This window comes from Pezoporus wallicus, unplaced genomic scaffold, assembly GCF_028554395.1.
Source record: "Pezoporus wallicus isolate ANWC-B61680 ecotype Strahan unplaced genomic scaffold, APGP_CSIRO_Pwel_v1 contig_6566, whole genome shotgun sequence".
NCBI classification, from domain to species: domain Eukaryota; kingdom Metazoa; phylum Chordata; class Aves; order Psittaciformes; family Psittacidae; genus Pezoporus; species Pezoporus wallicus.
Genome location: NW_026638763.1, coordinates 4,039,354 through 4,066,277, shown reverse-complemented (window position 1 = coordinate 4,066,277; position 26,924 = coordinate 4,039,354). Strand labels below are relative to the sequence as shown.

General features: G+C 56.5%; 1 protein-coding gene across 2 annotated transcripts in view; it reads left to right on the top strand.

Moving 5' to 3' along the window:
• COL18A1 (collagen type XVIII alpha 1 chain) overlaps positions 1-26,738 on the top strand; it is a 36,198-nt gene extending 9,460 nt beyond the window's left edge. The window contains exons 1-42 of one of the 2 annotated variants that reach the window (XM_057412352.1): positions 8,415-10,044; positions 13,638-14,182; positions 16,975-17,058; positions 17,138-17,197; positions 17,353-17,470; positions 17,574-17,677; positions 17,759-17,785; positions 17,865-18,035; positions 18,131-18,157; positions 18,249-18,311; positions 18,394-18,480; positions 18,600-18,653; positions 18,733-18,882; positions 19,008-19,061; positions 19,225-19,269; positions 19,957-20,097; positions 20,182-20,253; positions 20,343-20,369; positions 20,465-20,509; positions 20,649-20,711; positions 21,048-21,083; positions 21,155-21,244; positions 21,322-21,351; positions 21,511-21,537; positions 21,649-21,711; positions 21,831-21,905; positions 21,997-22,032; positions 22,120-22,173; positions 22,398-22,472; positions 22,644-22,715; positions 22,894-22,936; positions 23,029-23,091; positions 23,175-23,218; positions 23,291-23,413; positions 23,508-23,652; positions 23,795-23,868; positions 23,960-24,088; positions 24,237-24,272; positions 24,922-25,194; positions 25,274-25,471; positions 25,727-25,842; positions 25,922-26,738. In XM_057412352.1, the coding sequence (XP_057268335.1) occupies positions 8,562-10,044; positions 13,638-14,182; positions 16,975-17,058; positions 17,138-17,197; positions 17,353-17,470; positions 17,574-17,677; positions 17,759-17,785; positions 17,865-18,035; positions 18,131-18,157; positions 18,249-18,311; positions 18,394-18,480; positions 18,600-18,653; positions 18,733-18,882; positions 19,008-19,061; positions 19,225-19,269; positions 19,957-20,097; positions 20,182-20,253; positions 20,343-20,369; positions 20,465-20,509; positions 20,649-20,711; positions 21,048-21,083; positions 21,155-21,244; positions 21,322-21,351; positions 21,511-21,537; positions 21,649-21,711; positions 21,831-21,905; positions 21,997-22,032; positions 22,120-22,173; positions 22,398-22,472; positions 22,644-22,715; positions 22,894-22,936; positions 23,029-23,091; positions 23,175-23,218; positions 23,291-23,413; positions 23,508-23,652; positions 23,795-23,868; positions 23,960-24,088; positions 24,237-24,272; positions 24,922-25,194; positions 25,274-25,471; positions 25,727-25,842; positions 25,922-26,135 (5,436 nt within the window). In that variant the 5' untranslated portion in view covers positions 8,415-8,561 and the 3' untranslated portion in view covers positions 26,136-26,738. Of the gene's footprint in view, positions 1-8,414; positions 10,045-13,637; positions 14,183-16,974; positions 17,059-17,137; positions 17,198-17,352; positions 17,471-17,573; positions 17,678-17,758; positions 17,786-17,864; positions 18,036-18,130; positions 18,158-18,248; positions 18,312-18,393; positions 18,481-18,599; positions 18,654-18,732; positions 18,883-19,007; positions 19,062-19,224; positions 19,270-19,956; positions 20,098-20,181; positions 20,254-20,342; positions 20,370-20,464; positions 20,510-20,648; positions 20,712-21,047; positions 21,084-21,154; positions 21,245-21,321; positions 21,352-21,510; positions 21,538-21,648; positions 21,712-21,830; positions 21,906-21,996; positions 22,033-22,119; positions 22,174-22,397; positions 22,473-22,643; positions 22,716-22,893; positions 22,937-23,028; positions 23,092-23,174; positions 23,219-23,290; positions 23,414-23,507; positions 23,653-23,794; positions 23,869-23,959; positions 24,089-24,236; positions 24,273-24,921; positions 25,195-25,273; positions 25,472-25,726; positions 25,843-25,921 lie in introns of those variants that run through there. The other variant, XM_057412353.1, reaches the window with a different exon arrangement.
• The last annotated feature ends 186 nt before the right edge of the window (positions 26,739-26,924 follow it).

Below are 26,924 nucleotides of genomic sequence, written 5' to 3'. Positions count from 1 at the left end.
TTGCTGCAGGAAAAACTGGTTTCCAGCTTTCCTGTCAGGAAGAAACTCCTGCGAGCGTGTAATTCAAACGCAGGAGGCAAAAAAGGAACCCAAACAACTCACCCAGAGCGGCTCTTGTAGCCAAAGAGCCAGGTCCTTCGGTGAATGTGGGTATATCCTGCTTTGCTCTGTCCTTGGCTGTGCTGCCTGCAGCCTGAGGCAGACAAAAACCATTTTATCCCCCTTTTCCTGGTCTTTCTGACTCAAGCACCAGCATGCAAAAGAAAACGAACCCCATTGTGGCTATGGAGGGGGGGTTTGCTTTGATCCATCTTGGGTTTTGCTGCATTCCATTCCTGTGTTTTAATGACTTTTGGGTTTTTAAATGTCCTTCAAGCAGCCAACTGTGCAAATACAGAGATTATGGGTGTTTAAATGTTCAAGACCAGGTTGGACACAGGGGCTTGGAGCAACCTGCTCTAGTGGAAGGTGTCCCTGCCTGTGGCAGGGGTTGGAACTGGATGAGCTTTAAGGTCCCTTCGAACCCAAAGCATTCCATGATTCTTATTATCCAGAGGCACTTTCCACTACTTCTTATCACGTTATTTGAACCGATGCCAGCACCACGCTGGCCTCCTGGAGTGCTGGGGAGGTTGGGAATGTGACTCCCCCATCCCATAAATGAGAAGTGATGGGTCTAGTTCATCCCCATTACAGCCCCCTTGGAGCAGGGCACCTGCCTGCAAGGGCTAATCCTGGGGGTTCAGGATCCCTAAGGATATTTGAGCTTTGTAGGAGGGAAGGAAAACTCTGTCTCCATGGGATGATTGCATTTCCTTTTCACTTTGCTGCCACATAGACATGGCTATTTGTTAGGGGACTATTGGTTCATCTGGGGTGGCAATGGGTACCATTCATTTGGGATGGGGGGGGGGAGTGAAGACCTCCTGCTCTTTGGGGCACCTTGAACCCCAAGCAAACCCATTCCAAACAGCTTCTTTTCTTAGGGATGACTAAAAGGAGGTCCCCAATGACATACCCCATGGGGCTCGCTTGGCCTTTCCAGCCCGCCCCCCCTTTGAACCCTGTGGTATGTGAATTTCTGCTGGTGTCAGAGGGTCGGCAGCAGCAAAATCCCTCCCAGTTAAAGGGTGGGAATACCAGTGTGTGCAGCTAGGGATAATTACCAGTTGTCAGCAAAACAATAGTGGCATTGTAGGGCAGGAGCAAAGGGAAAGGGCCCCGTCTTGGGCGTAATGTTACTTTTCTATTTATGTTGCCATAGGCTTTGCTGAGAATCGGCCCTATTCTCTCTAATCCTCCTCTTCAGGCATGCCTGCTGCGTTTTGTGTGTGGTTTGGGCTTGGTTTTTAACCCGTGGCATCCCGGAAAACAGCTTGAAGGGACCCATCTCTGTGTTTGCTTCTCTGGGCACCCTGTGCCAGCGCCTCACCACCCTTACAGGGAAGAGCTTCTGCCTTATAGCTAATGTAGATCCACCCTCTTTCATCTTAAAGCCATTCCCCCTTGTCTTGTCACTATAGTAAAAAGTCCCTCTCCAGGTTTCTTGTGGGCCTCCTTTAGGTATTGGAAGGTCTCCCCAGATATAAGGAATCCCCATCTGCATGTAAGGAGGAACCCAGTTTATACCCATCCTTGTTCTTGACATCTGCCATGTTATAGATGGTAAACTCTAATATATTAAAGCTATTTACTGACATTGTATTTTGCTTAAAACCTAAGTGATTTTTTGAAAAAGGGAACAGATGGTTTTTGGTCCCCATGTCGTGCTTGTGCTGAGAACAAGATCTCTTGCCTGACACGTTCTGCTGTTGGTTGGCAAGGGATAATGTGTTTTCTGACCTCATCCAGGTCCTGTTGGCTTTTCCCAGTGCTGATTCCTTCTCTCCACTTTCATGGACCAGCAAAGCAGCCACTGACACAGTTACCCATTCAACCCCTTTAATGCCCATCTCCAGTCTTTTTAGGTCCCTCTTTTTAGGTCTTTTTCTCAAAAGACCTAAACTTTGCTGCTTTAAATATTTGCTGTGCCCTTGGAGACACGGACTTGTCATCCTGGGAGGGAGTGGGAGATTTCAGCCTTGGCTGACATAGACTTATCGTTGCTCAGCTTACATTCAAGGTATTCAACTGATTTATTCTTCCCCTTAGCCTTGGGTAGGTTCAAGGGCTGGATGGCACTTTTCCTGTTAAAGTGGCCCCTTATGCAGGGGGGTGCTTTACTATTGCATTTAAACCCTGCTAACAAAGGCATTAAATAGATTTGACCCCAGCATCCACCCCCAAAGGGCCTGCTGGGCTTGTATCCCCACTTTGCGGGGACTGAATGACATGGAGCATGGTGCCCTGCAGCTGGGATGGGCTGCAATGGGATGCGATGTCCCAGCAGGATTGCCAAACTCGGCTGCGTGGTGCGGAGGGAGCTTTGGGAAGAGCAGGGAAATGATGCCAAAGTCAGCAGCACAGAACTGTTGCAGCAGCATGGACCACCTAGCACCCAGCATCGGGATGCAGGATGGATGTTATACCGCAGGATGGATGCTGGACTGCTCTGTTTGCAGGTACGACTTCTTTTGGTGGCTCTTGTGTATTTTGTTCAGTGAATTGGTTTTCTTATGTATTTTCTTATGCGCTGAAGCTGGGAATGGGCAGCTCCCAGCTTTCATGTGCAGCTTTCAGAGCTGGTACAGGCTTAACTCTGATAGTGCTGCTGCTCAGTGACATTGGCGTGTCCCAGCATGGTTGAGGGGCTTCATTGGCTTCTCCATTGTGTGATGCTAGAAGGCTTAATTTGAGCTCTTAGAACACATACCCTGCCTGGGTGGCTTGTCCTCTGCTTTACTTTCACCCCAAACCATTCCATGATTCTATCCCAGCCCTGATCTCCCCTCCTCCCATGGCACAGCATTGGTGTCGCTGTATTTCCGGGTAATTAAGTGGGAGCTGGGATGCACTTCCCAGCTGCATTCTCTTATGGAGACGGCGACTGCACTCACCGGGGCAGCCCCTACGCCTGCTTGGAGCGTGGTTGCCGGAGCTACCGGAGCCCCCTGGGCTATGTGCCGAGGCAGGAATGCCAGGAACGTGATTGAAACCTGGGGCTTCCCAGGAGCATGGCTCCCAGGCTGAGCAGGGCCTTGGTGGGGGGTGAGTCTCTCTCCTCCAAGGAGCAATTAGTCTGCAAGGTGATTTATTAACACAGGGGAGGGTGAACAAAGGGGTCGCATTCCTTCCCTCCCCTTATCTCCTGGCTGTCAGCTGGCCCTGGAGGGAGGCAAGTGATGGGAAGCAGAGCTGGTGGCTCCCATAGAAGTGTGCGTGTGGGTCTGCAGGTCACACCAAGCTCACCTTGTGTTTTAAAGCCTTGGGTTTGGCTATGGGTGGGGATTGATGGCTCCTCTCCACCATCCATCCCTTGCAGTCGCTCAATGCTGTATCCTCCTGCCCGCGGAGGTCACTAGCATCTCTTGGCTGTGTGTTCTGCAGCTCAGGGCTCTTTGCTTGGAGGGTAATGAGTTACAGGGCAAACTCAAGCTGCCTTTGGTGAGACGTGCCCCTTGGCACGCTCTTCCCTCGGGGACTTGACCCTCGGGGTATTTTTAGCCGTGCTTGGAAGGAAGGTTGTTTGCTTTGCGCTTGCTCGCCCTGCACTGCCATTGCCTGTGTGATGTCCTGTGAGGGCTGACAGAAGTACTCTTTAGATCACAGACTCATAGAATCCCAGCAAGGTTTGGGTTGAAAAGACCTGAAAGCTCATCCAGTTTCAACTCATTGCCATGGGCAGGGACACATTCCATTAGAGCAGGTTGCTCCAAGCCCCTGTGTCCAACCTGGCCTTCAACACTGCCAGGGATGGGGCAGCCACAGCTTCTCTGGGCACCCTGTGCCAGCGCCTCAGCACCCTCACAGGGAAGAGCTTCTGCCTTATCTTCAACCTGAACTTCACCTGTTTCAGTTTGAATCCATCACCCCTTGTCCTGTCGCTACAGTCCCTGATGAAGGTCCCTCTCCAGCATCCTTATAGTCCCCCCTTCATATGCTGTTGTAAGTAGGATGGATGCTTGGGCACAAGCAGGTGCCTCTGCCTTTTGCTTTGGGAGGAGGATGCAGTTAGCAGTGGAGGTCTGGCCATGGCCACCCTCCTTCCCCCCTGAGGTTATGTGGTGGCTCCCCACGGCAGTTGTGACATTTCAGGGTTTATCTGATGGAGGAATTTGCCGGGAGGATTTTCTTGGCTCTCTGTGAGTAACTGTTTAGGAACGCTGTAATCCCCAGGGATGCTGTGCAGCTGGAGGCAGGGCAAACACTGTTCTGGAAGCAGCAAACTCTCACCTGCGTTGCTTTTAGGGCAGTAATGGATGCTGTCACTCACACTGCCTTGGTCCCCAGCCATACTCTGCCTTCCCATGTCCCTGGCTGAGCGCCCATCCCTGGGCCAGGTCCCACTCTGTCTCCCCGGGGGCTGTCTCTGCATGGGAGGTCAGCAGCTCGGGATGTGGCAATATCCTCAGCACACCACTCCATGGGGGCCTTTTAGTGTTGTTTGGGTATTTAGATGAAGAGAGGATTAAAGTCCCAAACATCGATAGGATTTATAGATACCAGCTGCTGCTGACAGGCCCTGGATTGCTCTGCTTGGTGCATGGCTGCTCCTGTCTCCAACACAGTGCCTTCCTTCCCCCTCTGCTTTCCTACCATCCCCTCTCCCTTCCTACCATCCCCTCTCCTTTCCTACCATCCCCTCTGCTTTCCTACCATCCCCTCTGCTTCCCTTTCCCTCCCCTCTGCTTCCCTTTCCCTCCCCTCTGCTTTCCTTTCCCCTCTGCTTTCCTTTCCCCTCTGCTTTCCTTTCCCATCCTGTCCTATCTCTAGTCCCCTGTCCTTTCCCCTTTCCTATCCCCTTTCCTATCCCTTTTCCTCTTTTTCCCTTTCCCTGTGTTTGCACCCAGGGCCTGACTCTCAGCATCCTTCATACTGGTCCCAGGGTGCCATTGCTTGGAGCAATGATATATGGGGTTCAAGCACAGCTGCTCCAAAGGTACTGGGAGCATTTGGGAACACTGTTAGTGGTACCTAAAAGCAGGAGGCGGTTTGCAGCCCCCCTGCCTGTGGCTGGGGAACTTCACAAGCAGAAACTGCAACAAAACAGCCTGGTAATGAGTGAATTAGTTCATTCAAGCCCCCAGTCGCTAGGGGAGGCTCCCTTGGAGCTGTGCCATGGGGATGCTGTGAGCTCCATCCCAAACCGCAGTCTGGATCCCTGTGCTCTGTGACCAGGAAGGGCCGCAGGGATGGGTGGGATGCAGCACAACGGGTGTCCTGAGGATGCTCCCTCCCTGTGCTCGGCCTGAGGCTCCCTCTGCTGCCCAGCTGCCTTCTTGGGGGATCCAACCTTGGGCTCTGGGGTCGGGGTTTGCTGAGCTGGGTTGGGGCAGGGTCCCCCATTCCCAAAGGCCATGGGCAAAGCAACCCAGAGCTGCAGGGCTGAAACTCAGACAAATATTTTCCTCCTCTTTCTTTCCTTCTCCCTTCTTTCTCTTTTCCTCCTCTTTTCTCCCTCTCTTTTCCCCCTTCTCTTTTCCCCATCTCTCTTTCCCCTTTTCCCTCCTCTTCTTCCTTCATTCCCTTGTTCTTTTCCTCCTTTTCCCCTCTCTCCTTCCCTTTTCCTCCCTCTTTTCCGCCTCTCTTTCATCTCCTTCTGGGACAGGACCCAGCTTCCACTGGTCCAGTGGAAGGTATCCTTGCAGTGAGCAGCACAGCCTTATTCCTCCTATTTGAACTTGATGTTCTTAAAGGTCTTTTCCCACCTAGCTTTTCCTACCATAGAACATGTGGTTCTATGATTCCCAAGGGACCAGGTTGCACCAGCAGTAGGAAGATGCAATCAGGAGGGCACTGGGACCATACTGAGGGTCCAGTTTGAGTTTTAAGCAAGTGCAAGGTCACGATGAGCTTGTGACAGCATCCCTTGGAGCATGCCAAGCACTTTAGCCTTGAGGAGGGTAAAATAAGGGCTATCCCCAGCTCTGTCAGCATGGCTGCTGTTTGAGAAGAGCCTGGTACATCCCCTGTCTGGGTGCTTGGTCAATGGCAGAGCACACTGCATCGGGATGCTCCAGTGCCACCAGACCCCTCTCCCAACCCTCCTTTTCTGGTTACCCCTTCCTCTGGAGGTGTGCAGTGAAACGAAGATCATTGCCTTAATGAGGGCTGGCGGCCCCGCGCGCAGGGAGGTGGCTGCTTTGCTCTGCTCCACTATCATGAGCTGCTTAATCCCAGCAGAAGGGAGAAATAGGGATGTTTTCCAGCTGGGCATTGTGTCTGCATGCCCCAGCATGGTGCCACTGCCAGAATCCTCGTGGTTGAGATGAGGCAGCTCATCAGAGCTCATGATGCTCCCGCCCTGGCTCTGGGGGATGCTGTGCAGCTATATGGGGGCTTGGATTGCATCCCCACTTATTCCTGAATTTCCAGTTCAGGAACATCAAACTTGCCCATCTGTCTTCCCCACCAGTGGGAGAGGAGCAGCAGTCACCAGTATCCCTCTTGCATGTGCCAAGGATGCACAGGAGTGGGAAGAGGGACCTGGAGGGGTTCAGTCTGGAGAAGAGAAGGCTCAAGAGGGACCTTATCGCTCCCTACAACTGCCTGACAGGAGGATGGAGCCAGGAGGGGCTGGGCTCTGCTGCCAAGGAACAAGGAACGGGACAAGAGGAAACGGCCTCAAGCTGCACCAGGGCAGGTTTAGATGGAGCTGAGGAACAATTCCTTCCCCACAGGGTGCTCAGGCATTGGAACAGGCTGCTCAGGGCAGTGCTGGAGTCACCGTCCCTGCAAGTGCTCACACACCGTGGAGACGAGGCCTCAGTGCCATGGGTTAGTGGTGGCCTTGGCAGTGCTGGGGAGTGGTTGGACTGGATGAGCTTAAAGGGCTTTTCCAACCTGGCTGATTCCGTGATAGCAACAAGGTCCTGTCCCAACAGGTCCCATCACTGGGGCAGGCTGGCTCCTTTCATCAGGTTGATGGGATCAGATGAGCTTTGGGATCGGGGGGGAGCTGTATGGAAACTCTGACACACAGACATGAACATGTCCCACACTCGATTAGTCTTGGGCTGTTCCGCACTGTGTTCCTGTAACAGCATCAGTCACGGGGCGAGCCTGTTGGCAACAGCATCCTTGCTGCACCAGCTACTATTTTGAGGGGAAAACTGACCCGTTTCACTTAAAAAGCAGTGTGGGAAATGTTGTGTGAAGCAAAGCAGACATCTGGGCATTCGCTTCAGTGCTTTTCCTGAATAGGTCTCATCTGGAGGAGCGTCGGGATAGTTCCATCTTCCCACTCCATATGGTGGGACCATGTTACTGCAGACTGTGGCTATCCTGGTCATGCAGAGGGAGCTGAAATGGTCATCTTGGCACTGGAGATGAGGAACAATTCCTTCCCCACAGGGTGCTCAGGCATTGGAACAGGCTGCCCAGGGCAGGGCTGGAGTCACCGTCCCTGCAAGTGCTCACACACCGTGGAGATGAGGCCTCAGTGCCATGGGTGGTGGTCTTGGCAGGGCTGGAGAATGGTTGGACTGGGTGAGCTTAAAGGGCTTTTCCAACCTGGCTGATTCTGTGATCAATGACCCTTCTCAGGGATGCTTTTTGAGCCATGGAGGTGACTTGCCCAGTGTCACAGCAGTGTGTGGTCCATGGGTGTACTCCATCCCTGAAGGGCACTAAGGACTCGATGCTTCCCAGGGTGGTGGAGCAGCACTGATGGGGGAAATGGACCAGATGAGTGGATCTGGGGGGGGGATATCCTTAAGGAGGAAATCAGAGCAACTGAATTTTCAGAGGCATGGGAGAGCACCCAGGGGAGATTTTCATCCTGGGCTTCAGGAATAGGACAAGGGGTGATGGATTCAAACTGAAACAGGGGAAGTTCAGGTTGGAGATAAGGAAGATGTTCTTCCCTGTGAGGGTGCTGAGGTGCTGGCACAGGGTGCCCAGAGAAGCTGTTGCTGCCCCATCCCTGGCAGTGTTGGAGGCCAGGTTGGACACAGGGGCTTGGAGCAGCCTGCTCTAGTGGAATGTGTCCCTGCCCACGGCAGGGGTTGGAACTGGATGAGCTTTAAGGTTCCTTCCAACCCAAACCAGGCGGGGATTCTATGATCTATGCATACTTGAGGCTGCTATCCCTCACACCTCCTGGTTTTGAGACATTGATGGGATTTAGGATGCTTCTGGTTGGGAAGGAGTTAAAACCCAACGGCAGCAGCATGAGCTGGGGCAGGGAACAGGGTGTGAATGAGGGCTGGCCGGGCTCCAAAACAGAGGTTTTGGGGGGCTCAGGTGGGTTCCCAGCCGGGAGATGAGGCTGTGCCGGGTATTTGGAGGCCGGCATTCTGAAGAGGAGGGTTTGGCAGGGCCACTCCTCCTGCTGCTCCACTCCCGTTTGAAGGGTCGAGGAGACAGCAATGTGAGTGTTCCGGGATCCCGGCTGGGGCAGTACTGCCTCTTCCCCCTTTTCCTTCGCTCTCCGGAGCAACAGGGATCATTTTCCCTTCCTAATGGCCCCACTTTGCTTGGGGGTTCTGCTCCTCCTGGCTTGCTGCTTCTCCTCCTCTTCCCAAACAAACCTCCTGGACTGGATTTGGAGCACGGCAGCACCCGGTGAGGGAACGGCAGCACCGAAGCCTCTCGCCTCCACGGCTGCTCCCAGCTCATCCCTGAGGATATGGGGTGAGCAGCTGGAGAGGGATGTCACCACCCCCCAGCACTGGGAGCCGGAGCTGGGCACCGCAGCACTCATTGGTGAGGGGAGTGCAGCCAAAAACACTGGGAATGCCACAAGGCTTGTGGAGAGCACTGCACGGGCACGGGTGAGCATCGCTCCTCCCCACAGCACATCACCTACACCCGAGCAGGATGCGGCCAGCAGCTCCACCAAGGACCTGGGGATGGGGAGCACCGAGGACCCACAGCTCCTGGGGATGGGGAGCACCAAGGACCCGCATCTCTTTGGGATGGGGAGCACCGAGGACCCGCATCTCTTTGGGATGGGGAGCACCGAGGACCCGCATCTCTTTGGGATGGGGAGCACCGAGGACCCGCATCTCTTTGGGATGCAGAGCACTGAGGACCTGCAGCTTTTTGGGATGGGGAGCACTGAGGACCCTCATCTCTTGGCGATGGGAAGCACTGAGGACCCACAGCTGTTTGGGAAGGGGAGCACCAAGGACCCACATCTTTTGGGTATGGGGAGCACTGAGGACCCACAGCTCCTGGGGACGGGCCCTGCAGTGCCAGGGACATGGGTGTCCTTACAGAGAACAGCAGGTCCCCATGCAGGTAGTGCTTCTTTTCCTTCCTCTCCAGGTGACAGTACCCATGCACAGGCAATGCTGCCTGGGGACCCTATGACACATCCAGCCCCACCGCTCCATGGAGCATCACCTGCATCCCTGAACCCATGGCACAGCACTTACCGCCTGGGGCTGGCACTGGCTGGTGTGAATGGGAGCTGGAGCTCTGCTGTACCTAATGGGAGGGCAGATAATGGTGTGGATCCTCCTCTTCTTGCTCGTCCCTTGGGTCATCTTGAGTTTGATCTCCTAACAGCCACTGCGCGACTCTACAGCAATAGTGGCACAGGGCTCGCATCCTTCTTCCCTGAATTGATGCCACCAGCCGGTCACTGCCAACCCATCCCAACCCAGCTCCCCTTCTGCAGCGTGCTGGGCACCAGCCACTTCGCATTGCCAAATTACCTGCACCACAGCACAGAGGTGGAAGTGCGGGCAGCTTTGCATGAGTGGGAAGTGCTGCTTGAATCGCAGTGCCATCGCTACCTGGAGTGGTTCCTCTGCTTGCTCCTGCTCCCCGGGTGTAGTGCTTCGGTCCCCATAACCCCCCCACCATGCCAGGGCTTCTGCGAGGCCATCAGAGACCTGTGTTGGATGCACTTGGCTGGTGGGCGCCTGCCTCTGCCTTGTGATGCTCTGCCTGCAGAGGATGGAGGGTATTCTTGTGTCTTTATTAATGCTTCTGCAGGTAATGTGGCTGGGTGATGGCTGGGTGTTTGTGCATCTCCCCTTCCTAAATTCTCTCTGGGTTTTTAGGTACATGGGGGTGCTTCTACGTTATCCCCATGGGATGCTGCTGAGTGCAGTATCGCTTCTCCAAATGAGGAATGCCAATGGATTTTGTCCCCCTCCACAAGGCTGAGCATCACCATCCCCTCGGGCTGTTTCGTTCCTCCCGTCCCTCATGAGATGCATTGAAAGGCAATATTCCAGGGGGGCCAGGACAAGAGATGCTCCCTGATGGCATCGTGCTGGCACTGAGGGCCAGGTTTGCTGTGTCCTGTCTGTTATGGGAGCAGGGTGAAGGATCAGGATCCTGGTGACCACCCAACCATGGTGGTGAGGAGGCTTCAAGGTGACCCTCTTCAAGGTGCCTTCATGCTCCCCTGTCCTGGAGCAGTCCTTTGCCTTGGATTAATGATCTACCCAATGGCTAATGTTTGATCCCCTCCTTGCTTGGTAGGAAGGAGAGGTTTGCTTCCCCTCCAGCTTGGTTGTGAGGTGGTTGTGACCCTTCTGTATGTCAGCCATGCACCAAGATGTGCCTCTACAGCAAGGAGGTGAAAAGAAGAGAGCTGGGGGAACACAACACTGGTGCTTGGAGCAATGCAATTGGGCTGTAAGAGCAAGAACACAGCTTGAGATGGAAGCAGGAAGGGAAGGATGGAGCTCACTGCTCCCCCCACCAATGAATGAAGCTGTGTTCGGTCCCCCCATGCTGTTGGCTGATGGCCTGAGGCTGCCAACCAGGAGCAAGGAGATGCCATCAGAAGGATGATTTAATGGGGGGCAGGCAAGACAAGGGTCACAGTCATGGTCCCCTCAGTGTCAAAGCAGCTCTGTTCGATGGCTGACCCTGGGGGGCCTTTGGTGGGATGACGGGGATGCTCGGATAGGGATTGCTATACACTCTATGGAGTGACTTGAGATCCTGAGGCCCCCTGCATCCCAACTTTGCCCAGCCAGGAAAGTCATGGCAGAGCTGGGATGCCTTGGGAGCTGGGAGTGTGGCTTGAAGCATCCCTGGGGCTTTTCTGCTGGCAACAGGAGCACATGGCAATGTCACTACAGGCAGAGGCATCCCCACATGCTGGCACCCATCCTCAAACTGCTGCAGCATCAGCTCTCCATGCTCTGTGGTGGGAGCTGCCACTTTGCCATAGGAATGGGGAGGGTGTTTGTAATGTTTGGGTACCCTTTGCATGGCCTGAAAGCTTTGGGGTTGAGAAGAGGCACTTGGCTTTTGCAGGGGTCTCCCCTAATCTCCTCCCCATCACAGCCCCACCTTGGTTGGCTGCACAGGGGCAAGGTGCATCCCTGTTTGCTTTGGGAAACACTGGCACCCAGCTCCCATCTTGAGCTTGGGGATGAATTTGGAGAGGAGAGAGGATCCCAGAGCCCAGCCAAGGGCAGTGTGGATGTGGACCGCATCGCTAACAAAAGCCTCTTTCAGCCTGTTGCATCCATCTGTCTGTCCCCCCTGCCCTGTCATCCCCAGCCCCAGGGGCAGACAAAGGCTTGTCTGGCTGCAGAAACTGAAGCTCTGGCTCTTACTCCTCTGCAGACCCCCTGGGAGGAAGCTCTGTTTTCCTCTTCCCTTAAAGCTGCTGTGAATTGGGCTTCCTCCAGTCGGAGATACGCTCCATCTCTGCGTCCTGGTGTTTGTAGGGTGGCTGGGGATGGGGCAGTGGGGATGAGCTTGTGGGGTGTGTGAGCATGGGGTGTCTCAAGCATGGGTACCAGGTTGGGGCTTGCTGTGTGTCCACTCCCTTGCCCCATCATTTTGGGTATAGGCTCTGAGCTTGAAAGGATGCTGGGATCAGGATGCAGAGCCTCAGAGCAGGCTGGACCATGCCTCATAGGGAAGCCTGATCCTGGTGCAGGACAAACAAGAGGGGGTTTAGGGTTGGTACAAGACCAGGAAGGAGGTTTCCTCAGTTTTGGGGTGCCAAACTTGGGAGGGACTGGGGGCTTTGGGGGAGCAGGGTGGACACAGGGTAGATTGAGGGCACCAGGCTCAGGAGAGTTCTAAAGTCGCTGCTGTCTGGGTCCCTCTCCTGGGGCTGGCACTGGCACTGGGGCTTGGCAGAGGGAATGCTCCATGCGAGCAGGTACCCGCAGGCTTTGGAAGAGGCACCCAGGTTTCCATCTCCTCCCAAGAGACGTGTTTTCCTTCCAGGCTGGGCAAGGCTGGGCTGATTTCTTTGTGTTGTTCTTTTTGGGGGGGTTTTCATTCCTTCCTCAGCTTTTTAAAGGGCTCTGGAGGACAATACCTGGCTCCTGAGCATGGATGGAGGTTCCTGGCTGGTCCTCCAGAGCTCAGCACACCTCTGATACCTGCCATTGCTCGCGTCAAACACCAGTGATGGAGTTGAGGACATTCAGTTGCCTCAGCCCCTGCTCCTGACTTGGCTGGAATTCCTGGTGTTTCATTGCCAGGCTGGTTGGGTTTCCTTGCTCCTGGGAAATAGGGAGTTAAAGAGAACCCGGCTTGCTCACTCCCATTGAGTTGGCACCGGCCCCAGCGGTTGACATAGGAGAGGAGGAATCTGGCGCCCGGTGTGTGGGCGATGAGGATGTGTCTGCTGCCAAAGCAATGGGAGGCTCACCCCAGCCAGATGTTCGGGTGGAAGAGACCGTCCCGAGCAGAGCTTCCCGAGGCCAGCTCCAAATAGAGATCATCTGGGAAGCTGATGGGGAACGCCGGCTCCCCAGCCTCATTCCCAGGGTGTTGCTCAGGTTTATTCCCAGCTGGGGTGACCCTGTGAGCTTGTCATGGGATGATGTTGAGGGATCAGTGTGACCCCAGAGCTGGTATGGATGCAAGATGCTTCCTCCTCAGTTCAATGGTTGTTCAGCATCCTGGTGCTCCAGTAGCATCCTCCCGCTGCCTGCACAGTAGGCAAGATTCCTTTGGTCTTGTGGACCATGAGGGTGAGCAGGGGCTGGAGCACCTCCCATATGGAGACAGGCTGAGAACATTGGGGCTGTTCAGCCTGGAGAAGAGAAGCGGTGTGGAGACCTCAGAGCAGCTTCCAGTGTCTGAAGGGTGCTACAAGGATGCAGAGAGGGACTCTTCATCAGAGTCTGTAGTGATAGGACAAGGGGTGATGGGTTCAAACTGAAACAGGGGAAGCTCAGGTTGGAGATAAGGCAGAAGCTCTTCCCTGTGAGGGTGCTGAGGCGCTGGCACAGGGTGCCCAGAGAAGCTGTGGCTGCCCCATCCCTGGCAGTGTTGAAGGCCAGGTTGGACACAGGGGCTTGGAGCACCCTGCTCTAGTGGAAGGTGTCCCTGCCCATGGCAGGGGTTGGACCTGGATGAGCTTTAAGTCCCTTCCAACCCAAACCATGCTATGGTTCTATGATCTCAGGTCTCTCATCTGTGTTTTGAGGGCCGGCAGCATTTAGGGAGTCACATCCAAACAGTGCATCTTGATGGGCATGGCTGTCTTGCCCAACCTGCAGGGCAGGCATGGCCAGTGGGGTCCCCCAAAGCAACTTTCTGGGATTGGCCATCCCCATTGAGCTGGCTGTGACTATCCCTTTCCTTTCATCTTGCAGAGAATCTGAGGGCCGAGGTTAGCCTCCTGGAGCTGATTGGAGACCCCCCCCCAGATGAGATCCTCAAGATCAATGGCCCTGACCACAACCCTGGCTATGTATTCGGCCCCAATGCCAACACAGGCCAAGTGGCGCGGTACCACCTTCCAAGCCCTTTCTACCGGGACTTTTCCCTCCTGTTCCACATCCAACCCACCACCCCAAGGGCTGGAGTGCTCTTTGCTGTCACGGACACCTCGCAGAGCATCATCTATGTGGGTGTCAAGCTGTCGGAGCTGTGGGCGGGCAAGCAGCACATCATCTTCTACTACACAGAGCCGGGCTCCCCACGTTCATATGTGGCTGCCAACTTCACTGTACCCACGTTGCTCAACCAGTGGACGCGCTTTGCCATCAGCGTGGAGGAGGATGAAGTTATCCTCTACCTGGACTGTGAGGAGCATGAGAGGGTCCGCTTTGAGCGCTCTCCAGATGAGATGGAGCTGGAAGAAGGCTCTGGTCTCTTTGTGGCTCAAGCTGGAGGGGCCGACCCGGATAAGTACCAGGTAAGGCATCAGGGCATCCTAAGGAGCATTTCCAAGAAGCCTGGGTGAGGATGGAGGGATGTGAACCAACCTCTTTGCCCAGCAGCTGCTCTCTGTGTGTGTGTCCCTGAGGAAGGAGACATTGGAGATGGGGCTCAAAGGTGGCTTTTTGGTCTTGGGTCTTACCAGAAGCAAAGCAGGAGGAGGTGGGGTTGTGCTACAGCAGTTGCTATACGGAGCCTCTTTGGATGTCCCCATTGCTATAAATATCCAGCTCCTTCAGTGGAGGAGCTGGTAAAGTGCATCTCTTAGCTGGGAAAAACACTTGGATGGAGCATATCTTTATTGGGGTGGTGTCTGCAGGGAGGCTTCAGAGAGCACTGAGAGAAGGCGATAGCTCAGCTGTGATTGGGGCATGACTTACGTTCTAGATAAGATTGATGGGAAGCGTGGGAAAAATGCCCAGCATGCATGGAAATCCCCTGCAGTGATTGAGGAGAGGGGAGTTCAGGGTTGCACTGCCAGGTTTCTCCCATGATGATCAGGGTCTGCCCAGCAACAGAGGCTCTGGCAATGCTTTTCCCAGGGAAAAGCTCAGCTTAAACAGCATCTTAACTACCGATGCAATGGCAGGGAAATCTCCCCCGGGAAGCAGTTAATGATTGATTTTGCACTGGAAAATCAGGTTGGTCCCTTGAGGGTTCAAGAGCAACGTTTTGCTCTTGAAGAGCAATTGAACGTGCTGGGAGGGCTGGGTCATGGCTGTGGAGCAGCCCAGATGGTTTGGCACTATTCGGAAAGCAAAGCAACCACCCAGAGCAGAAAGAAAACCTCCACCCAGGCTTGCAACATCGCAGTCCCACTGCCCACCCCCAGTTTTCCCATGGGGAATAGCTGGCCATCAAGGGAAGGAAGCTGGCAGCCAGAGAGGGGAGCGTGATCTTGGACATCCCATTGGCATCTGACTGTCTCGTGGTGTTCCCATCGCCCTGGCTCACGTTATGTGGAACTAATGGGGCATCAGGCTGATTAAAACCTGGCCCTTGCTCAAGCCAGAGGAAGAGCTGCTGCAGGCAGGTGGAGAGGGGCTCCTCTGGCATCCATGCTTCTTCCCAAGGTGCCTTTATGCCAATGGCATGGAACCTGGAGGGGACAAAGCCTGCAGAAGACAGGCTTGGATGCGGCTTGGAGCAAGCTGCTCTAGTGGAAGGTGCCCCTGGTTGGAACTGGATGAGCTTTAAGGTCCCTTCCGACACAAACCAGTCTGGGATTCCATGATAGTTACTGCAAATAGGGTCTGGCAGGAGGGTTTGTTTGCAGCTGAATGCAGGATAACACCTACAGTGCTGCTGTTTCCTTTACTGGAGCAAAAGACTTCAAAGTGCCTTTAGAACCATCCTCATAGGGATGCTTTGGGTCAGGCTGATTTCCAATGCCTCCTTTAAGTGCCAGGACCAGGAAGGCCAGGCTGGGGTGTTGCATTTATCAAAGCTTGGGCTTGCTGCTGGTGCTCAGTGGGGAGCAGAGGGGTGAAATAGAGCTGCTGTCACCAGGGTTTGCTGCTGGAGGAGGTCACAGTCTGGGTGGGGGGGCATTTGCTGGTGGGAGTGTTTTTTATATATATATATATATATACACATATATATATATGTATATACATATACACACACATAGAAACATAATATAGCCATAATATATTTATAATATATGATAGGTGTTTATCCTATAATAGATTTACAGGATGTTCACGTTATAATGTCACATCCAGCCTGGCTGAACTGCAGCTGCCCCTGATTCTTGTTTTCTTAACCCCATGGTGTTTCCTGAGAGCAGCTCTCCCTCCCAGATGTGACATGCTTTGCTTTCAAATGAGCCCAAATGTTATTGTAGGTGTCTCAGACAGAGAAGAGACAGAAAGCAAGAGCTATCTGCCCTCTCCAAGCTTGCTTCCCAGCATGGTTCCCTGCAGGGATCAGACGGATGGATGGGCAACATCCTATCCTGGCAGCATCCTCGTGTCCCACCCCAGCAGCAAGGACATTGCTTGCTGTGGGAGCCATGGGGTTCAGGCTGGTACCCAGATCCCAGCTGGGACAGGGATGCTGCCCCCCCCCCCCCGGCAGCTCAGCCACAGAACAAGGGGTGATGGGTTTAAAGTGAAACAGGGAAAGTTCAGGTTGGTTGTAAGGAAGAAGCTCTTTACTGTGAGGGTGCTGAGGTGCTGGCACATGGTGCCCTATGCAAATACAGAGATTATGGAGTTTTTAAGTGTTCAAGGCCAGGTTGGACACAGGGGCTTGGAGCAACCTGCTCTAGTGGAAGGTGTCCCTGCCCGTGGCAGGGGTTGGAACTGGATGAGCTTTAAGATCCCTTCCAACCCAAATCATTCCGTGATTCTATGAGTGTTTGTCTGAGGGCAGCATCCTTAGGAAGGGATTTGTGTCAGTTCCTTGTATAAACAAGTGGCTTGGATGCACACAGTGCTTGCAAAACCCCAATCAATGGTAATGAAGTGCAGCTCAGCCTAAGAAATACAAAACTGGAGGTGCCAGCAGCCCTTGCTTGGAGCAGAGAGGATTTCTGCAGCTGGGGAGCCCTCTGGAGAGGAGAAACAAGGAGCACTGCCAGAAAGATCCCTGTAAAAGCATGGATCCTGGCTGCTCCAGTGCTGGAGCTGGCACATGGCTTTACCATGCCATGCCAGTGGTGCTGGGAACTGAGGCTACATGGTTGGAAGCTCTCTGGGCTGGATGGATGCTGGATGCAGAGCACTCTGCACCGTGCAGAATGCCCTTGGCATGGTTTCCTTCCAGGGGGTCATTGTTGATCTGAATCTACATGGGGACCCACGGGCAGCCGAGCACCAGTGCGAGGAGGAAGAGGATGATGCTGAAGAGGTGAGTGCTTGCAGCTCATCTAAGGGCAGGCTTTGGGGGGCCGCTGCCCCCTGCTCCTGGCTCATCCCTTCTACTGCAGGCCTCCGGCGACTTCGGCAGTGGGGCAGAAGGTGGACACCAACCCTTGGGGAAGGTTGGGGTGAGTTGGTGCCTATAGGTGCTGTGCTCAATGAGCAGGACCATAAGGCTTTAGAGATATGAGGTCCTGAGATGCTCAATGGAGTCTCGGTACCCATCACTTTCGGGAGGGCACCAGGAAGTGAATGGCACCTCAGTGTCCCCTTGTTGGCACAGGGTGTCCCAGGGCTGATGGTTGCCATCCCCGTCACCTCTCCCCCTGTTGTGGGGGGCAGTGGGGGCTCCCTGCAGCAAGCCGAGAGGACCAGAGAAGAGGAGACGCTCTCCAGGGGAGGTAATGCCAAGCAGCTTTCCCTTTCCCCCCATGGGCCACGCCAGCAGGGATGTGATGGGGTTGCCATCCCCAAGAACGACCACGTCCCTTTTCCCTCCCCCAGGCACTGGCTCCAGAGGTGACAAGGGGAAGAAGGGCGAACATGGCCTTAAAGGGGATGTGGGAACCAGCAGCATCATGGGGCCGGGTAGTGTGAAGGGTGAAAAGGTGGGTGAGATGCTGGAGGATGGAGGATGCTGGTGATGTGTCTGCATTTGATACCTGCATCTCTTTGTTGCTGTCCCGCAGGGGGAGAAAGGAGAGCTTGGTGTTAAGGTGAGCATCACTGCAGGAGCCAGGGTGAAGCCATGCACATCCCTGAGGATGTGCCGTCCATCCCCATTTCCCTCCCCAGGGCAGCGCTGGCTTTGGCTACCCTGGCTCCAAGGGCCAGAAAGGGGAACCAGGAAACCCTGGTCCCCCTGGGACCCTATCCCGACATGCTGACAGCTTGGTGGTGGAGCAGGTCACTGGTCCCCCAGGACCACCAGGGAAGGATGGAGCCCCCGGCAGGGATGGAGAGCCTGTGAGTCAACTCCTTACACCTCAAACATCCCCTGTTCCCCTCCTCACTTCCCTATCTGCCTGCACACTGACCTTTTCCCTCTCTGCCATATCTAGGGAGATCCTGGCGAGGACGGCAAACCAGTAAGTGTGTGGTGACAGGGTGATGGGGGCTGGCCCCACTTTTGCCTTGCCACACACTGACACCCCCCCCCCCCCCCCCCCACCTTTACAGGGTGATATGGGGCCGCAGGGGTTCCCTGGGACGCCGGGGGAGCCTGGTATGAAGGGGGAGAAGGTGAGTGCTGACACTCACAACATGACACCGTCCCCCTTCCCCTTGGATGTGCTTGCAAACCATGGCATCTCCTCTGTGTCAGGGTGAGCCAGGCATGGGGCCGAGGGGACCCCCTGGACCACCCGGCCCCCCAGGACCACCAGGGCCTTCCTCCAAGCATGACAAGCTGGTAGGTGCCCATGGGATAAGGATGGGGAAGCATCAAGCCCCAGTGCCATGGGATGCTGCTGACAGGTACCCTGACCCTGGTTGGTGATGCTTGACATCACCTTTGTGCTTCTCCCCAAGACCTTCATTGACATGGAGGGCTCTGGCTTTGGAGGTGACCTGGAGAGCCTGCGGGTGAGTATGGATGAGTGCTTGTCCCACCGGCCGGGAACGCCGGGATGCGCTCAGTCCTTGTTCCCTCCTTCTCTTCCAGGGGCCGCGAGGGCCGCCCGGTCCCCCGGGGCCACCCGGCGTTCCTGGTTTGCCGGGGCAGCCAGGGCGGTTTGGGATGAACCACACGGACCTGCCGGGACCTCCAGGATTGCCAGGCAGGGATGGGATCCCCGGGCCCCCAGGACCAGTGGTAGGTGTAAGGGGTAGCCAAAGCGATCTATCCCATAGCAATGGGGCTGTAACTATGCCCTGCGGTGGTGCCCACCGGCCCATGAGGTTCTGCTGCGTTGGAGCCAGCTCCTGGGTGTCTTGTAGGGTCCTCCTGGAAGCGATGGGGCAGCTGGGCAGCCAGGGCCCAAAGGAGAGCGGGTGAGTGTCCCCTACCCCATATCCCCTTGGGAACACACCAGGGCTCCCAGACACCCCTGGTCCCAGCTCCCTCCATCCCCAGGTTGGGAAGCACCAACCCGCTCCTGGCTGGAGCTGAGCAGCATCTTCACACCCTCTTCTTCCTCCTCCTCCTCCTCCACAGGGTGACGTGGGTGACCTCGGCCTCCCTGGCGCACCAGGACCCAAGGTACTGGAGGGGTTTCTTAAGGGGGCTTCCATGTGCAAGCTGCAGGTGCATGATGCTTGGGGGGGGTCACCTTGCACTGGAATGGGGAGAGGGATGCTGGCATCTGGGTTCCTCCCATAGCACTCCCCAAGGAAGCTGTGGCTGCCCCATCCCTGGCAGTGTTCAAGGCCAGGTTGGACACAGGGGCTTGGAGCAACCTGCTCTAGTGGAAGGTGTCCCTGTCCGTGGAACTGAATGAGCTTTAAGGTCCCTTCCAACCCAAACCAGGCTGGGATTCCATGATACCGCATTTCTGAGTGTAGACGAGCCTCTTGTGGCCACCGTGCGCATTGCAAGGGAGCTGGAGCCAGCTGCGATGAAGGATGTCCATGCTGAGCAGTAGTGCCCCTTCCTACAAAACCCCTCTACAGACAGGGAGCATCCATGTCCTGTCCGAGCGGGTGGTCTGGGGATGTGGGAGGGAATGCGCTGCTTCTCCTGTTTCAGTTTGAACCCATCACCCCTTGTCCTATCGCTGCAGTCCCTGATGAAGAGTCCCTCCCCAGCATCCTTGTAGCCCCCTTCAGACACTGGAAGCTGCTGTGAGGTCTTCCAGCAGCTTCTCTTCTCCAGGCTGCACAGCCCCAATGTTCTCAGCCTGTTTCCATATGGGTTGTTCTCACCTTGTTTTCCTTATTCCCTTTGCAGGGCAGCAAGGGAGAAATGGGACCAGCAGGAATCCCAGGAGAACCAGGCTTAGCTGGTCTTCCTGGGCCCATGGGACCCCGTGGACCACCAGGACCCCCCGGCCCCCCAGGACCACCAGGGCCAGGCTACGAGGCTGGATTTGTAAGTGATGGCCCCAGTGATGAAGGGTGATGGAATGGAGCTGGGGATGGACATGGCTCAATCCCTTCTCCCCCTCCAACCTAGGGTGACATGGAGGGCTCGGGGCTGCTGTTTGCCAGTGGCTCCCCTGGACCACGTGGACCTGAAGGACCACAGGTAGCTCTGTGCTTCCCTCTTCTCCTCCCTAGAGCATCATGTCCCTTCCCACCACCCAGTCCTTATGGACCCCTTCTTGTTGCTTGCAGGGGGTGCCAGGACTGCCAGGGGTGAAGGTGAGGAGCTCCTCAAACACCTTCTTCACCCAGCTCAATCCTTGCAGGATGCATCCTGTGGGGATGCACCTGCTTTGACACCTCTTTCCTTGTAGGGGGAGGCTGGCAGCCCCGGGCAGCCTGGTTTGCCAGGACCAAAGGTAGGAATGCCAGGAGATTGCGATGAGCTGTGAGAGAGCACTTGGATTTGCGGGACATCAGGCAGCATCCCTGTGCTCCCCATCCCTGCTGGGAGGATGCTCCATTCTGCGTCTCACCCTTTCCTGCATCTCCTTGCAGGGAGATGCTGGTGCTCCTGGTGTGGATGGCCGCCCTGGCCTGGAGGGCTTCCCTGGACCACAGGTAGGGAGCATCAGCACCCCCTTTCCATCAGCCCCCTCACTTCATCCTTTATCCCTTGCAGCAGCTCCATCCCCAGCAGCCAAAATCCAACCCCATCTATGCCTTTAGCTGTTCTGCTCTAAGACCAGGCTCACCTTGTGCTTAGGATCCTGTCCCCATCATCTTGTTGCCCTGCCCACCACCATCTCCATGCGGGAACATGCCAGCCTGGTCCTTGCAGGCAGAGGTGGTGGTGATGGTGATAGCCTGAATGTCTTTGCTGGGTGCAGGCAGTAGGGGGATCTCCACTGTGAGGTGCTGAGTGAGAAGCTCATCCCTGCCTGCTTCTCCTTACAGGGACCCAAAGGTGACAGAGGCAGCCCTGGCGAGAAGGTGGGTGACACTGGGGACACTGGGGACAGGCACTTGGTGGCATGGGCACTGATGGCTTGTGTCTTCTCTAGGGAGAGCGTGGCCAAGATGGTGTGGGGCAGCCTGGTCCCCCTGGCCCCCCTGGTCCCCCTGGGCAGGTCACTGGTGTCTCAAATGAAGATGTAAGTGAGGGCTCCGGGGGGGGGACAGACCGAGAGACATCACAGGGTGAAGAACCCCATTTTGTCTTCCTTTCCAGAAGTCTTTGATGGCTTTTCCTGGTCCAGAGGTAGGTGCTTTCCCACCACCCATTCCCATTGGAGGAGGGCACTGCTTCCTTTGGGAATCATTAGGGTTAGGGTTATGGTTAGGCACCTTCCAAGCCCATCTAGTCCAACCCCAAAGGGAAGAGGGATTTGCTCTTAAGCATCTCTGCTTCCCTCCGCAGGGCAGACTGGGTCATGCTGGCTTCCCGGTGAGTCCCTGGCAGGGTTGGGGACCACAGGGGTAAAAGCAAGCTTTGGTGATGCCTTCAAGGGGGTTTGGTGGGTTGGGACTGATACAGGCTCTGTGCTCCTCACTGCAGGGCCCGGTGGGACCAAAAGGAGACAGGGGTGCAACTGGTCCCCAGGGCATTCCAGGGTTGAAGGTAACTGCTCCAGGTCACCTCTGCCTGGTCCCCCATCCTGCTTGGGTGCCGGTGATGATGCTATGGGAGGGGAGACCCTCATCCCTGCATCTCCCCTCGTGCCTCCTCCTTTCTTACAGGGGGAGAAGGGGGAGCCTGGTGTCATCATCAGCCCCGATGGGACTGTGGTCACAGCAAAGGTGAAAGGAGAAAAGGTGGGTGCACTGCAGGAATGGGGGCACATCCCATGGGATGGGTGGCAGGAGGGCCCAGTGGTGATGCCCTTTCCCACTCCGCTATCCACAGGGGGAACCGGGGCTACGAGGACCAGTAGGACCCTCCGTAAGTCACCATCAACCATCCCCATCCTCCTTGTATCCCATGGGAGTGTCCCTGCTCTGAGCATCCTCATCTCCTCTCTTCTTCCAGGGTCCCCAGGGACGAGCAGGGATGAAGGGAGAGATCGGCTTCCCAGGCAGACCCGTAAGACCTGCTCCCGGTTTGTTTGTCCCCTCGGCCATTGCCTCCTCCACCGTGTCCCCCCATCCCATTTGCACATCCTGCATCCCAATCTCTGCCATGTCGCTGAGGGTCAGGTTGATGCTGGGGTGCTGGAGATGATGCTGGGGTGCTGGAGGTAAGGCCATAGTGCTGGAAGTGACACTGGGAGGGGAATGATGCTCATCCTTGTGCTGCTCATCCAACAGGGACGTCCTGGAATGAATGGGTTGAAGGGTGAGAAGGGGGACCCTGCAGATGTCAGTGGCATGATGGGCTTGAGGGTGAGCATCACTGAGCCCCCCACCCTGGGTACACACACTGAGGGGCTCCCTATGGACCCCAGTCCAATGACTCTCTTCCTCGGGGACGGATTGCCCCTCGATGGCCTTTGGTGTCCCTCTATGGGGAGAGCCCATCTTGCAGGACCCTGACACAGCTTCTCTCCCCACCAGGGTCCCCCAGGACCCCCAGGGCCCCCAGGCCCCCCCGGGGCCCCTGGCAGCATAGTGTATGACAGCAGCAATGTGAGTAACAACATGGGCATGGTGATGGGGGGGATGCTGAGGGGTGGTCACCAGGTCCCCCCCCAGTGCCCCTTGCCTGGCTGGATGGGTTGGAGGATGCTCCAGTGGCATCCAGAGTGTGGGGCTGGATCAGAATCACACTGAGGATGCTGCAGCCACTTCATTTGCATTCCCACAGGCCTTCAGTGACTCTGGGCATCCCGTGCTGCCAGCCTTCCCTGGTAAGAGGGTGTCTCTCTCCTGGTACCCCCAGCAGGGTGGTACCTCCATTAGAGATGGAATGATGGGATGACATCTCTGCTGCTCTATGCAGGTTTCCACCAGTTCCCAGGACAAAAGGGAGAGAAGGGTGATACCGGACCCCCAGGACCCCCAGGTAGGTGACCAGTTCCCATAGGGCAGAGGTGGGCAGGGGGTGGCTCATGCCCATCCTTTCCTTTCCTTCTCCCTTCTCCACAGGCCACTTCCCCTATGACCCCAGTCACTTCGGTGCCAACCTGCGGGTAAGCCCTTTGCCCACCTATGAGTACTGGCTGCACCCCAAATGCCCACCCTAAGGCTGTGCCGTCCTGCAGGGTGACAAGGGGGATGCAGGTCCCAAGGGTGAGAAGGGCGAGCCGGGCAGCACACCCATCTACAGCCCCAGCCTCTCCGGGCTGCCAGGACCCCCAGGGCCCCAGGGCTACCCCGGGCTGCCGGTGAGTACCCCATGGTGCAGGGATGATGGGGGCATGCGGGGGCAGAGGCGCCCCTGGGTGCTTTGCTCCAGCGATGCTCTCCCGCACTGCCTAGGGTCCCAAAGGGGACAGCATCGTTGGCCTGCCAGGGCCTCCTGGACCGCAGGGCCCCCCTGGAATTGGCTATGAGGGGCGGCAGGGCCCTCCTGGCCCTCCTGGCCCCCCTGGTCCACCGTCCTTCCCTGGTCCCCATAGACAAGGTGAGTACCTTCCCCATAGCACCCCCAGCATCCCACCGTCCTTCCCTGGTCCCCATAAACAAGGTGAGTACCTTCCCCATAGCACCCCCAGCATCCCTACCCATGCTGCAGCTTTCTCCATCTCCCCTTCTTCCCCCACCAGCTATGAGCATCCCTGGACCCCCTGGACCACCGGGACCCCCTGGACCACCAGGCAGCAGTGGGATGTCATTGGGGGTGAGGCGGAGCTCTGGGCAGGGAGGTGGTTGCCATCCATCGGCCGAGCCCTGATCCCCATCACCACCACCACTGTGCTCTGTGCCAGCAGCTCCACACCCTGCCAACTTACCAGGCGATGCTGAGCACCGCGCAGGACCTGCCCGAGGGCAGCCTCATCTTCCTCAGTGACCGGCAGGAGCTCTACGTGCGCCTGCGTGGTGGCATCCGCCGTGTCCTGGTGAGCTGGGGTGGGACCCGTTGGGGTGGCACTAGCACAGGGCGCTGCAGGCGGGTTTGGGGAGGTCTATGGGGGGGGGGGTGTCCATGGTGGGGGGGGGTGGGGAGGAAAGTGGGCAGCTGGGATTTGATGTGCTTCTGCCTTGCAGCTGGAGGAGCATACCGTGATGCCCAGTTCGGCTCTGGTGAGTGCTTGTCTTCCAGCTCCATCTTTCATCCCCATCCTCATCCCATCCCTGACTGTCTCCATTTACAACCATCTCCAGCCCCATCTCCAACCATCACCATCCTCAGCTTGAACCATCCCCATGCCATTCCCATCTCCATCCCCAACCATCTCCATGCCATTCCCATCTCCATCCATCCCCAGCCATCTCCATCCATCCCCCACCATCTCCACCTCCATCCTGCATCTCTATCCTCACCCCCAACCATCCCCATGCCATTCCCATTTCTGTCCTTAGCCATCTCCATCCCCAGCCATCTCCATGCCATTCTCAACTCCATCCATTCCCCAGCCATCTCCATCCCCAGCCATCCCCCACCATCTCCACCTCCATTCTCATGCCATTCCCATCTCCATCTCCATCCATCTGTATCTCCAACCATCTCCATCCCCAGCTCCAAACATCCCCATGCCATTATCATCTTCATCTCCATTCATTCCCAACCATCTCTATCTCCAACCATCTCCATCCCCAGCTCCAACCATACCCATGCCATTCCCATTTCCATCTCCAACCATCTCCAACCATCTCCACCTCCAACTGCATCTCCATCCTCACCCCCACCGGGGGCATCACCACCCTCACCCCATGTCCCCTCCCTCTCCAGGACAACGAGGTGTACGACAAGCTGCCCAGCATCCACTACAGCGGCCCTCAGCCCGCTTTGCAGCCCCGTGGTCCCCTGCATCCCCTCCACAATCACAGTCCCCCTCCTACCGCCCGACCCTGGCGCGGGGACGAGGTGGTGGCCAACCAGCACCGCCTGCCCGAGCAGCCCCTGCTCCATCACCAGCACGAGCTCCTCAACAGCTACTACATCCATCGCCGCCCGGATCCGGCCCCGGTGGCTGCCCATGTGCACCAGGACTTCCAGCCTGCTGTGAGTGCTGCTGGAGGCGAGGCGATGCGATGCTCTTGGTTGATGAAGCCATGTCCTCAATGTGTTCCCCTCTTGGCAGCTTCACCTGGTGGCTCTCAACACGCCGCTGAGCGGTGGCATGCGTGGCATCCGTGGGGCTGACTTCCAGTGCTTCCAACAAGCCCGGCAGGTTGGGCTGACCGGCACCTTCCGCGCCTTCCTGTCCTCCCGCCTGCAGGACCTCTACAGCATCGTGCGCAGGGCTGACCGTGCCACCGTGCCCATTGTCAACCTCCAGGTACGTGTGTGCTCCCGTCCCCTTCCCAACAGCACCCCCCATGCACCCCCATCTATCTGCATGGCAGTGAGCATTCAGGTTGGATGGGAAATACTCTAGTGGAAGGTGTCCCTGCTCATGGCACGGGGCTGGAGCTGGATGGGCTTTAAGGTCCCTTCCAACCCAAACCAGGCTGGGATGCTATGAAGGTTGTGCAGAGCTCCGATGATGCTCCTATGATGCCCCTTCTCCCTTCTTTCTCCATCCCCCTACCAGGATGAAGTGCTCTTCACTAACTGGGAAGCCCTTTTCACGGGCAGCGGGGCTCCGCTGCGAGCCAGTTCCCGCATCCTCTCCTTCGATGGCCGGGATGTCCTGAGGGACGCAGGATGGTGAGTGCCGGGGAAAAGAGGGGAGATGGGGTCTGGACTGTGTGGGGCAGCAGCAGCTCCCCACCTTCCTCCTTTGCAGGCCCCAGAAGAGCGTCTGGCATGGCTCAGATGCCAAGGGCCGGCGCTTGCCCGAGAGCTACTGTGAGACGTGGAGGACAGAGGAGAACACAGCCACTGGGCAGGCTTCCTCCCTGGGCTCCGGGAAGCTGCTGGAGCAGAAGGCCAGCAGCTGCCAACACACCTTCATCGTGCTCTGCATCGAGAACAGCTTCATGACCGCTGCCAAAAAGTGATACCCTCCTGTCCCCTGGGTACCCCGCATCTCCCCAGGGAAGGTTCGGCCAGCCCGGCACCCCCGTGGTCCTCAGGCCCCACACGCCCTTGCCCCGCAGGGTTTGCTTCTCCCACAGACCAAAGAGATCATCATCATCATCATCATCACCCTCGGTTGGCAGGGGTTTGCAGGGGGTCAGGTTGCCTTCCTCCTCCTCTGGCTCCACTTCTAACCCTAATATTTAACCACTTTAGCTTGTGTCCCCCAGCCTGCTCAGATGCTCTTTCCAGGGGGATGTGGTGTGTCCTCCTGGAAAGCCTACAGGGGTTCTCTGACCGTCCCCCCAGCCCCATGCTGTCTTCACCAGGAGCTTGGGGTTGGACCCAAGAAGAAGAAGGGTTCTTCTTCACCCATCCCTGATGCTGAGGCCATGGAGTCTTCTCCAGCCAAAACCCCAGCATCCCACCCAAGCAAGGGACCATCCCTTGGCAGTGCCAGGGCTCCCCACAGATGGTCTCCATCCTACCAAGGCAAGGACCATCCCACCCAGTCCCCCATCATCATCATCCTCACCTACACCTCCCAGCCAGCAGATGCGGGGGGGCACCATCCCCTCCACGCACCCCACACCAGCACAGGGGGGGACTGGGTCAATGGGGTGGCCCCAATGTGGGGCCAGGCGTGCCCTTAGCATGTGTTTACATGCAGGTGTAGTGTTGAGGGCAGGCACTGCCATCGCCCTCCCCTTCCCCAGCACCAGCTTTGCTGCACGCTAAGGGCTGAGGCGCAGCAAAGCTGCTTTGAAAGG